The sequence below is a fragment of the Diceros bicornis genome, unplaced genomic scaffold (assembly GCF_020826845.1).
Source record: "Diceros bicornis minor isolate mBicDic1 unplaced genomic scaffold, mDicBic1.mat.cur scaffold_92_ctg1, whole genome shotgun sequence".
Taxonomy (NCBI): domain Eukaryota; kingdom Metazoa; phylum Chordata; class Mammalia; order Perissodactyla; family Rhinocerotidae; genus Diceros; species Diceros bicornis.
In genome coordinates this window covers 874,079-886,337 of record NW_026691812.1, presented here as the reverse complement: position 1 = coordinate 886,337, position 12,259 = coordinate 874,079, and the positions used below count along the sequence as shown (strand labels likewise).

The 12,259-nt window shown below is 37.3% G+C and overlaps 1 protein-coding gene and 1 long non-coding RNA gene across 2 annotated transcripts in view; both read left to right on the top strand.

The window, feature by feature from the left end:
• Positions 1 to 4,146: 4,146 nt before the first annotated feature.
• LOC131403834 (centrosomal protein kizuna-like) overlaps positions 4,147 to 12,259 on the top strand; it is a 68,058-nt gene continuing 59,945 nt past the window's right edge. The window contains 3 exon segments of the mRNA XM_058538097.1: positions 4,147 to 4,152; positions 7,023 to 7,626; positions 8,071 to 8,258. Coding sequence (XP_058394080.1) covers positions 4,147 to 4,152; positions 7,023 to 7,626; positions 8,071 to 8,258 — 798 coding nt within the window.
• LOC131403832 (uncharacterized) overlaps positions 8,326 to 12,259 on the top strand; it is a 37,826-nt gene continuing 33,892 nt past the window's right edge. The window contains exon 1 of the long non-coding RNA XR_009219556.1: positions 8,326 to 8,386. This is a non-coding gene — a long non-coding RNA (uncharacterized LOC131403832). The remainder of the gene's footprint in view (positions 8,387 to 12,259) is intronic.

The window sequence follows — 12,259 nt, the reverse complement described above, 5'->3', positions numbered from 1 at the left end:
AAAAGGAACCATTTTTGAAATGCACTAGAGCATTCTGTTCTTAGCAGTATCTGCCCTTAGGAGAAGCTATTTAACCAGAGCCTAACTGATCTAGGGAAAGGGAAATACCCAACTCCAGAAGGCCCTAGGCTTCTATGTGGAGAAAAGGAAATAACCAATTCCAGCCCCTTTTAGCCTTGAACCTAAAATTGCTCTAAAAAGATGATGTCTTAAAAATCAATTGACTTAGATGCATGGATTTATTTCTGGACTCTCAGTTCTGTTTCATTCATCTGTATGTCTGTCCTTATACCAGTACAGACTAGAATTACTCTAGTTTTGTAGTAAGTTTTGAAATTGGGAAGTGTGAGTCCTCCAACTTTGCACTTCTGTGGAAGATTTTTTTGGCTATTCTAGGTCCCTTGTATTTCCATATGAATTTTAGTATCAGTTTGTCAATTTCTGCAAAAATACCAGCTGGGATTTTGATAGAGATTGCTTTGAATCTGTAGATCAGTTTAGGAGTATTGTTGTCTTATCAACATTAAGTCTTACATTGCTTGTACACAGAATGTGTTTCCATTTGTTTAGGTCTTCTTTAATTTCTTTCTTCAATGTTTTATAGTTTTCAGTGTATTTGTCTTGCACTTCTTTGTTAAATTTATTCTGTTGTATTTTATTCTTTTTGATGCTATTGTAAATGGAATTGTTTTCTGATGTCAATTTCAGATTGTTTATTGCTAATGTATAGAAGTACATTATTTCTATTTATATATTGATCTTGTATCCTACAACCTTGCAGAACTTGTTTATTAGCTCTGTTTGTTCCTTGTGGAGTCCTTTATATAAGATCTCGTTATCTTCAAATAGAGATAGATTTACAGTGATGCATCACTTAACGATCGGGATATGTTTTGAGGAATGCATTGTTAGGCAATTTCACTGTTGTGCAAACATCATAGAGTGTACTTACACAAATCTAGATGGTATAGCCTACTACACACCTAGGCTATATGGTACTAGTCTTTTGGAACTACCGTCGTATGTGCAGTCCGTCATTGACTGAAACCTCATTATTCAGCACGTGACTACTTTTTCTTTTGCAGTTTAGATGCCTTTCGTTTCTTTTTCTTGTCATACTTCCTGGCTAGAATCTGCAGTACAGTGTTAAATAGAAGTGATGAGAGCAGACATTCTTGTGTTAATCTGAATCATAGGGAGAGAGCTTTCAATCTTTCACTGTTGACTGTGATGTTAGCTGTGGGTTTTTCTTAGATGCATTTTATCAAGTTGAGGGAGTTCCCTTCTATTCCTAGTTTGTTGAGTGTTTTTTTCTTATCATGAACACGTTGGATTTTGTCAAATGCTTTTTCTGTATCTATGGAGATAATTATTCAGAGGGATTGTCTTTTATTCTATTAATATGGTATATTACATTACTTGATTGTCATATGTTGAACCGACTTTGCATTGCTAGGATAAATCCTCCTTGATCATGGTGTATAATCCCTTTTATATGTTGCTGAATTTGGTTAGCTAGTATTTTATTGAAAATTTTTACATCTATATTCATAAGAAATATTGGTCTGTAATTTTCTTTTCTTGTGACATCTTTGTCTAGTTTCAGTGTTAGGGACTGGCCTCATAGAATGAGTTGAGAAGTATTTCTTCCTCACCTGTTTTTGGAAGAGTTAATGAAGGATTAGTGTTAATTATTCTTTAAATGTCTGGTAGAATTCACCAGTGAAGCCTTTGGTCCTGGACTTTTCTTTAGGGGAAGTTTTTTGATTACTAATTCAATAGCTTAACTTGTTATAAGCCTATTTAGATTTTCTATTTCTTCTTGAGTAGGTTTTGTTAGTGTGTGTCCATCTAAGAGTTTGTCCAATTCATCTAGGTTATCTAATTTGTTGGCATACAATTATTTTTAGTATGCCTTTATAATCTTTTTTATATCTGTAAGGTAGGTAACATAGTACCCATTTTCATTTCTGATTTACTTAGTAATTTAAATCTTCTCTCTATTTTTTTTTTTTTTTTGGTCAGTCTATCTAAAGGTATCTCAACTTGTTGATCTTTTCAAAGAATCAACTTTTGGTTTTGTTGATTTTCTGTATTGCTTTTCTCTTCTCTAATTCATTTATTTCTGCCCTAATCTTTATAATTTTCTTCCTTCTGCTTGCTTTGGATTTAATTTGCTCTTCTTTTTCTAATTTCTTAACATGGAAGTTTAGGTTACTGATTTGAGTTCTTTCTTCTTTTTTGATATAGACACATACAGCTATGAATTTACCTAGTCTAAGCACTGCTTCTGATAGGTTTTGGTATGTTGTGTTTTCCTTTTCATTCATCTCAAACTATCTTCTAATTTCCCTTGTGATTTTTTCTTTGACCCATTAATTATTTGAGTGTGTTTTTAAATTCCCACATATTTTTGAATTTGCCAAATTTCCTTCCTTTATTGATTTCTAATTTCATTCTATTGTCAGCAGAGTTCATACTTTCAATCCCTTTAAATTTATTAAGACTTCATTTATGGCCTAACATATAGAATGTTCCATGTGCAGTTGAGGAGAATATGTATTCTGCTGTTGGGTGGGTTGAGTCTTCTGTATATGTCTATTGGGTCTCATTGGTTTATAGTTGTTCAAGACCTCTGTTTCCTTATTGATCTTCTATCCAGTTGTTCTATCCATTATTGAATGTGGGGTATTGAAGTCTCCAACTACTATTGTTGAATTGTCTATTTCTCCTTTTAATTCTCTCAGTTTTCGATGCAGGTATTTTAGGGCTTTGTTGTTAAGATATGTGTAGATATATAGATATAGGTATAGATATCTGTTTCTCATTGTTATAAATTTGTCATAAACTGATCCTTTTATCATTATAAAATGTCCTTTGTCTCAAGTAACAATTTTGTGTCTTAAAGTCTATTTTGTCTGATATTAATATAGCCGCTCTAGCTTTCTTTTGGTTACTGTTTGCATAGTATATTTTTTCCATGAGGCTTTGTTCATATACCCTTTTCTGTCTCTTTGCTTGGAACCTCTTTGTGTCTTTGAATCTAAAATGAGTCTCTTTAGACAGCATATAGTTGGATCATGTTTTTTATCCATTCTACCAATCTCTTACCTTAATGGTAGTATTTATTCCATTTAAACTTAATGTCATTATCGAAAAAGTAGGATTTGCATTTGCCATTTTGCTCTTTGTTTTCTATATATCTTTTTTTGTTCCTTTAATCCTCCATGCTGCCTTCTTTTGCACTAAATATATATTTTCTAGTATACCATTTTAAATCTCTGTCATTTATTTTGCTGTGGGTACCCTACTGTCATAATTAATATCTTAGCTTATAATAATCTAGTTTGGATTAATACCAATTTAATTTAAATAGCATACAAAAACTTTGCTCCTATATAGCTCCATTCTTTTCCCACTCCCTTGTGATGTTATTGTAATACAAACTATATCTTTATATCTTATATGCTACTCATCAACATAGATTTATAATTACTACTTGATGCACTTGTCTTTTAAATTATATAGGAGAAGAAGAAGAGTTACAAACAAAAAATATATTTATGCTTTTTTTATATTTCCCAATGTAGTTACCCTTACTAGTGCTATTTATTTCTTACTGTGAATGTGAGTTACTGTGTAGTGTCCTTTCATTTCAGCCTGAGGGATTCCCTGTAGTATTTCTTGTAGGACGGGTATGGTAATGAAAATTTTCTCTGTTTTTGTTTAGCAAGGGATACCTCAATTTCTCCTTCATTTTTGAAGGAAAGTTTTGGTAGATATAGAATTCTTGATTGACAGTCTTTTTCTTTCAGCACTTTGAGTATGTTATCCTACTGCCTGCTGGCTTCCATGGTTTCTGATGAGACATCAACTGCTAATCTTATTGAGGATCCCTTATATATGAGGAGTCACTCCTCTGTTTTCACTTTCAAGATTCTCTCTTTTTCTTTGGCTTTCAATAGTTTGATTATGATGTATCTAGGTAAGGATCTCTGAGTTTATCATACTTGGACTTTGTTGAGTTTCTTTAAAGTGTAGATTAATGTTTTTCGTCAAATTTGGGAAGTTTTTGCCATTATTTCTTCAGAATTTCTTTCTGCACCTTTTTCTTTCTCTTCTCCTTCTGGGACTTTCATTGTGCCTATGCTGGTATGCTTGATGGTGTCCCACAGATCTCTCTCTGTTCATTTTCCTTCATTCTTTTTTCTTTCTTTTCCTCAGTCTGATAATCTCAATTGACTTATATTCAAGTTTGTTGATACTTTCTTCTGCCTATTTATATCTGCTGCTGAACCCTTCTAGTGAATTTTTTATTCTGGTGATTGTACTTTTCAACTGCAGAATTTCTATTTGGTTCTTTTTTTTTTTTTTAATAATTTCTATCTCTTTATTGATAATCTCTTTTTGGACATTGTTCTCATACTTTCCTTTATTTTTTTAGACATGATTTCCCTTAGTTCTTTGAACGTATTTAAAATAGCTAATTTAAAGCCTTTTTCTAGTAAGTCCAACATCTGGGCTTCCTCAGGGATAGTTTCTTTTGACTGCTTTTTTTTTTTTTCCTGTGTATGGGCTTTATTGTCTTGTTTTTTTTCATGTCTCATAATTTTTTGTTACAATTTGGACATTTGAAAATAATAAAATATGACAACTCTGAACATCTGATTCTCTTCCTCTCAGAGTTTGTTGTTGCTGTTTGTTTACTGACTTTCTGGACTAATTATGTAAAGTATTTTTTTGTCATGTGTGGTCACTGAAGGTTCTATTCACTTATTGGTGATCAGCTAATGATTAGACAGAGTTTTTTGAAATGCCTAAAACCAGTAAGTTTCACAGTCTTTGCCAAGGGGCTTTAAGTGTGTCTTCGGGCACACCTTCAGCCCTCATCCAGGCAGTTTACAATTCCACCTTGACCTTTACTAAGTGCTTGCACAGAGCCTCCGGGCAAGCCTGAGGTGAGAGCTTAGGCCCTTCTCAGGACTTTTCCTGAGCATGCCCAAGGCCTGAGCGTGCAGGTGGCCATCTGGATTTCCAGGAGTGTGTTGGAGCTTTTCAAAGCCCCCTATGGACATCTTGTTAACCAGCTTTTCCTTTTAAGGTTTTTGGTTAGCCTGTTGTTTGCCCAACTCTTATCTACTGCCCAACTTTTATATACAGCCTTGATGTTAAACAGTTGTCTCTGATTATTTTTTTTTTTTTTTTTTTGTGAGGGAGATCAGCCCTGAGCTAACATCTGATGCCAATCCTCCTCTTTTTTCTGAGGAAGAGTGGCCCTGAGCTAACATCCATGCTCATCTTCCTCCACTTTATATGGGACGCCGCCACAGCATGGCTCGACAAGCAGTGCGTCAGTGCATGCTGGGGATCCGAACCGGCGAACCCCGGGCTGCCGCAGCAGAGTGCGTGCACTTAACCGCCTGCGCCACTGGGCCGGCCCCTGTCTCTGATTATTTTTGACAAATACCCCCAAGGAGAAGGCTTTTTGCACTGTGTGAGCTCCAAGTCAAGTCAAAAAAAGACAGTCTTGTGAGTGTAGCCTTCCAGGAAACCACCAGATAAGTCACGTAATGACAGTTCTCTGAGAATGGGGCGTTGAAGGAATTCCATCTCTTTTCCACTCCTTCCAGTAGCTGTTAGACTGCTGGGTTACAGGCTGTGGATTTTCAAAGTTACCGCAGACCTGAAGAGTGGGAAATGAGAATAGGACAAGATAAAGCACCATAAAGTGTACTGTTCCTACCAAGATTCAGTTGTTTTTCTTGAGTAAATGCTCCCCTGATTGCTGCAAGCCTGTGGTTAATCTCCGGAATTCTAAGTTATTTTCCAGTGTCGAAGATGTTTTCCAGTGTCACTGTTTCTTTTATGAAACATAGAATTTTGAGAGGTTCTTATTCTACCATTTTCTCTGACATCTCTGTTCATTTGTTTTTAACATCAAAGTTGTTTCTTTTATTTTTTGGAATAGAAGAGATGGTATATTTGAAGAGAAGCAACACCTGATTCTGTTTCAGCTGTGTTTATGGCATTTTCTGTCTGAACATTTGGGCCTCAGTTTTTCCATATGCAGAAAAGGGGTGCAAATACGTCTCCCCATCTATTCTGTAGGGCTCTGTGAACTAAATGCTACTGTATATGTGGAGATGCTTTGGTCTCTTTGGAAGAAAAGCACTTAAATTCCTCAAGGCTTCAGGGTTGTTACTTCCAGTTCTGCTTCCCACTGTGCGTCCTTGATCAAGCCACTGAACCAATTGCTTCTGTTTCTTTTTCCACCTCTCCCCTCCCCTCTCTCTTTTCAAGGAAGAGACAATGTTCATTCTCCTGATAGACATGCCAGTAAATTTAAATTGCTTTAAATGTATTTAAAATTATTTGAAGATGTTCAGGAAAAACTGTTGTTGTTATTTGAGGTTGACTAGAAATTATGGCTGTTTGCACATATGCAGAATATTATAATGCAATCTTGAATGTGATTATTGGAGGGTTTTTTATATCACACATAATACCAGAAATAGAGTTTTGAAACCTCTGGTAGTCCTTTGTATGCATCTCTTTCTCTCCCTCTCCCTTTTTTTTTTTTCATCAGGTACCTTCCTAGCTCCATCAAATCTGAGCATCTCTGAGGAAAGTGGCTAGAACTCACAGCTTTTTTTTTTTGCTTGTGCTAAAATGTACATAACATAAAATTTACCATTTTAACCACATTTAAGTGTACAATTCAGTGGTGTTAAGTACATTCACATAGTTGTGCAATGTATGCATTTCTTTTTGAAAAATATAGATTCCATAGTTCCTTGACAATATTTGCTTTGTGAACCAACACTGTTTTTAAAATTAAAGAGTATGGACTATACCAGTTTTTTGCTCATTCATTTTGTAGGAAGCCATGAGTTTTATAAACATAGTAGCTGTTGATTTCAATGGTGATGCTTCCTTTACCTCATTTCATTTCTGAAAACAACCTAAACAACCTAATTGTTCATACACAATACATTTAACTCACGTCTCTTTTGGTGCTGCAGGTTGCAATGCAGGCAGGGATTAACTTGGGGACAGCTGTATCAAGAGGATTGTATCAACCAGCAACAATCTTTATGGGCCGCCAGATGTCAGCCATCTCAAGCGCTGGAGATGTTAGTACAGAGCAGAAATCTCCCCAACCCACGAAGAACTTCAGAACAATTCCTGACCCACGTTCACAGCAACAGACAGCCCAGAGCAGTGATGTGACAGACAGCTATGTAGTCTGCACTAATAGTGGCACACAGTGCTTAAATAAGTCTGACAAAATAGATGGAAGGACATCTCTTCAGATTGGTGAGAAAACGCCAGTCACAGCCAGCCCATTGTCTGAGGAGGAACAGACTCATTGCTTGGAGATAGGAAGCAACTCACGTCACGGCAAGAGTAATTTATCTGAAAGCAAAAAGTCTGCTGAACTCCATTCCCTGTTACGGGAAAGATTACGTCCAGGGAGCAGAACCACTGATTTAAAGTGTGACAGTTCCAGCAGATCAGGGGCATCAGAGGGAGAAATACTGACACGGGAACATATTGAAGTCAAGGAAGACAGTGCCAGACTACCAGTCGCTCCGATATCCGTCTCAGAATACTGTGCATCTGAAAGTAAGTGTTCTCAAGAGAAGCATTCTGCTCAGGAAGGTTTCTCAGGTGGGGTGAGAGGCTGAGATTGTTTGCTGATTTTTGTTGGTATTTAGTTTTTCTGGGTGGTAGTGGTCTTATGTAAGAACAAAGTGTACTCTCTAATTTTATCTTTTGTCAAAAAACAAAGTACAGTGGTGACTTTGCCAACAAATTCCATTCTAATGAATTCTTAAATATGTATGTGGAAATATTCTTACAAGCGAATTCTCTGATTTTTAAACTCATTGTTATATTTTTAATATATTTAATAAAATATTTTTAATGAGTTTTTAAATACTGTAATTAATCATGGATTGTTTCTACATGTTTTAACTGATGAATAATCCCACTCCGTGAGGTGGAACGTCTTACCTCGCTTCTCCCTGCACTTAGTGATCAGTAGTCTCTTCATATCCCCTCTTCCAGATCATCCTCCTCACCGGGACCCCGAGGCACAGAAGCCCTTCAGGAAAATGCAGCAACAGCAGGAAGAGGAAAGTCTGAGCAGCATCAGTGACCTCACAGTTGCCGTAAGTGAAGATGATCTGATTTTAGAGAGTCCAGAACCACAGCCAAATCCGAGTGACAAGATGGAGGGAGAAGATGGAATAGAGGCCTGAAAATTAATCCACTCTGAGCAAGAAAGAGGTGCCCTATCCACCGAAAAACATAATTGTATTTTGCGAACTCTAAGCCCTCCTGATTCAAAAAAGGAATCCTCCACTAACTCACCAACAAGAGAGTAAGCCATTGAATTTTTTTTTACTATTCTATAAATAATTATAGACATTTTTAGAGATCATTCCACTGGGAATGTATTGTCGAACACTCAGTCATGAATGTATAAGTTCCTTACTCATAAATAATCTGTTAGCAAAGGTCTAATTTGCTTTCTTTTCTTTTTTTATAAAATAGCTTTAAAAGTCTGAATATCATTGAAATCATGGTGATTTGCAGTTTATAATTATATCCAAACAATCCCTGGTTAATTCATAAGTCATTCCCCCCACCCCTACCCTCCAGCCTTTTAAGAAAACAAATCATTTTGAAGTTGTGGTAACACAGAAGGTGACAAACGGTTAAACTTACTAGGAATTCAGCTTTAGAGGCTAGGAACTTTGTATCTAATTAATTTGCTTAATCCTAATATCCCTTGCCATGGTGTCATTTTTGTCATACGATTAAATATGAGTTAATAAGTTCTTCTAAGTGTATATCTAAGACAGCTTTCCTTTTCTGAATGTAAATATGAGGACACTGGAATCTTTAATGTTAAATAGGAACAACATCAGTGTTATACATTTTGAGCACTTATTATAATATCCAACTCATGAAAGCTCATGTATAATTTTTTATTATTGATTGGAGGTACTAGGTGGAATTGTGTAGAAAACATGGAAACTGTTGAAAACCAATTCTGCAATGAAAAATAACTCTAATAGCATCAAATCTCTTTTAGGAGTGGAAGGAACCTACGTAACAAACTAAGGTAGATCTCGCCTTTTAAAAATGAGGAAATCAAGGCTAGGGGCATAGGAATGACACGGAGGCCGTTGGGGCAGACCTTCCATACAGCCTGCCTCCCCAACCCACATGCCACCACTAGAATTTTCTGTTACACTGTGATGCCGTCACTCTTTCGCTCCAACAGTCCCAGCAACAGTGAAAAGCCAAGTGGGCATCCTTGTATATGAGGGGATATGTTCTCTTTTAGAGCAGCGTTGCACCTTTAATGTATTGCCTCTTACCATTCATTATCTACTTATGGTGAAAATTTTAATTTATAGTCTGATTGACTTTAAAGTGATGTTCAAGAAATATTTATTAATAGCACATCCAAGTACAAAGTACTTGTACTGTGGATGGAAGAACCAACATGGTTCCTGTCATTGGGAAATTTGATTTATTAGAGTGGCAAGCCAAATGGATTTTTTTGTGCGTGTGTGAGGAAGATCGGCCCTGAGGTAACATCTGCCAATCCTCCTCTTTTTGCTGAGGAAGACTGGCCCTGGGCTAACATCCATGGCCATCTTCCTCCACTTTATATGGGACGCCGCCACAGCATGGCTTGACAAGTGGTGCGTCAGTGCGCGCCCGGGATCCAAAGCAGCGAACCCTGGGCCGCCGCAGCGGAGCGCATGCACTTAACCGCTTGTGCCCCCGGGCTGGCCCCCCATTGGATTTTTCTAGTAAGAATACTTCTCTCGTCAGAGAGGTACAGGTATTATATACTACATCATCAGAAACTTTATTACTAGAGATAGAATGTATCTGTTTTGGGTTTCGTATTTGTAGGCTTCTTTTTATAGCAATTCATTGGACAAGTAAGTAGTTTGGTGGATTAACTGGGGGACTAGCGTGCTTACCCAGGACTCAGGCTTTTTCTGAGATGAAAAAAGTTGGGTATGTGTATAGAATTAAGAATGTTCTCTCTCTCCTTCTCCTATATGACTGACTTTTTCCTATGATCTTAAAGCCAAGTTCCTCAGAATTTTGGGATATAGTTTTCCAAAATTTGTTAGAAAATATGGGCATTTGGGGAATTTTTGAATAGTTTGTCCTAATGGAATGGTCCCAGAATGAAAGGTCAGTCAGCAATAGTTGTTTTCTGTCTGTTACCAAATTTGAGCCCTTTGATTTTCTGTGGTAAAAGTACTACCCAGGGGCCGGCCCTGTGGCTTAGCGGTTAAGTGCACGCGCTCCGCTGCTGGCGGCCCAGGTTCGGATCCCAGGCGCACACTGACGCACCGCTTCTCGGGCCATGCTGAGGCCGTGTCCCACGTACAGCAACTAGAAGGATTTGCATCTATGACATACAGCTATCTACTGGGGCTTTGGGGGAAAAAATAAATAAATAAATAAACAAACAAACAAAAAAAGTACTACCCAGGAATAGGTTGAAGGTGGTTTAAATGATCCTGGTTAACCTGCTGACATCCTCACCGCTTTTGAGGCGCTGCGTTCTCTTATTTCCTCTTTAGCATGAGCTCTTCTCCTTGCTCTGAGGGTTAATTATTCATCTGAGACTATAGTGTCATATTTACAGAGCTAATACTATGACCTCAAAGGTTCATTATCTCAGTTTACTTTAGGGTCTGTTGGGGGCCTGGAGAAAAGTCACTTGAATGAATTTTAGTTAACAAAGATCGAGAGATGGGACAAAGGAAGACACATAGAAGGATCTGAACAGGAAAGCGGAACCTCTGATTTGATGAGAATGATGATAGATACTATGTTTGAGCACATCTATGTGCCAGCTGAGTTGCTGACCTTGAACATAAAACTTGGTCTTAAGCTTCCTGGCAGTGAAGGGAAAATAGATGTGCAGTATGCAGCGTAGTTTCCATCTGAGGAGAAAAGTGAAATCAAGGGTGACTTTTGGTGGTGTTTTCTCTTGTTTTTTGTTTGTTTTATTTAAAAAAACTTTTTAACAGCTTTATTGAGATATAATTCACGTACCATACAATCCACCCATTTAAAGTGTATAATTCAAGAGTTTTTGGCATATTATATTATTAATATTTAAATGCTGTGTTAAAATGTATATAACATAAAATTTTCCATTTTTAAGTGTACAATTTAGTGACGTTAATTATGTTCATGATATTGTACAACCATCACCACTACCTATTTCCAAAACTTTTTTGTCCCCCTTATATATTTGTCCTTTTGGTCTATTTCAATTCACATAACATTTTCAAGATTCATCCATGTTGTAGCAGGTATCAGAACTTCATTCCTTTTTAGGCTAAATAATATTCCAGTGTATGGATATACCACATTTTGTTTATCCATTCATCTGTTGATGGACATATGGATTGCTTCTCTGTTTAAAAGCCAAGCATCTTTGAGAAGGTTCATGACCCACCCCCATGGATATTTCCAGATAATTGAAGACCAGCTTGTGCTTCCTGCACAGTTCCCTCATTGCAAGCTATAATTCACATTTCTCACAAGAAAGCATATTAGAATGAAGCTGAGTAAAAGCAATGTTGTTAAAAAGGAGGACCTTGAATCTCATTCTTAAAGAGTAGTTTGCTGCAAACATTGGTACAAAGCTCCATGACCTAAAACACCAGACATTTATTATTTTTCAGGTGCCAGGTGGTTGGCCCAGTGTCATTTGGGGCTACAAGAATTATTTGGCCAGGTGTCCCTCATCGTCCAGTAGAGTAGTCCAACCTCAGTCACCTGGTGGGGGTAGCAGGGTTCCCAGCACAGCAAGAGGGCAAGCCCCAGTGCACAAATGCTTTAAAGTGTCTGCTTGTGTCAGGTTTGCTCATGTCCCATTAGTTAAAGAAAGTCACAGGACCCAGCCTAGAGTCAAGAGGTGAAAAAATATAATCCACCTCTTGATGGGATGAGTGGCAAAGTCACATTGCAAATGATTGCACACAGGAATGGGAAGATTATGGTTGTTTTTTGCAATCCACCACAGTACTTGAGGACAAATTCAAATGAAGATAACCTCAGTGTGAGTCAAAAGGGTCAGGAAAGGTTTTATCCCGGTGTTGATGCAGCATCTTGAAGGCTGTAAAGGCTTGAATAAGGAGCAGGGAAAGGGGTGAATGAGCTCTGGAGGAAGAGTGCAAGAAGGAATGCAGATACAGAGAAC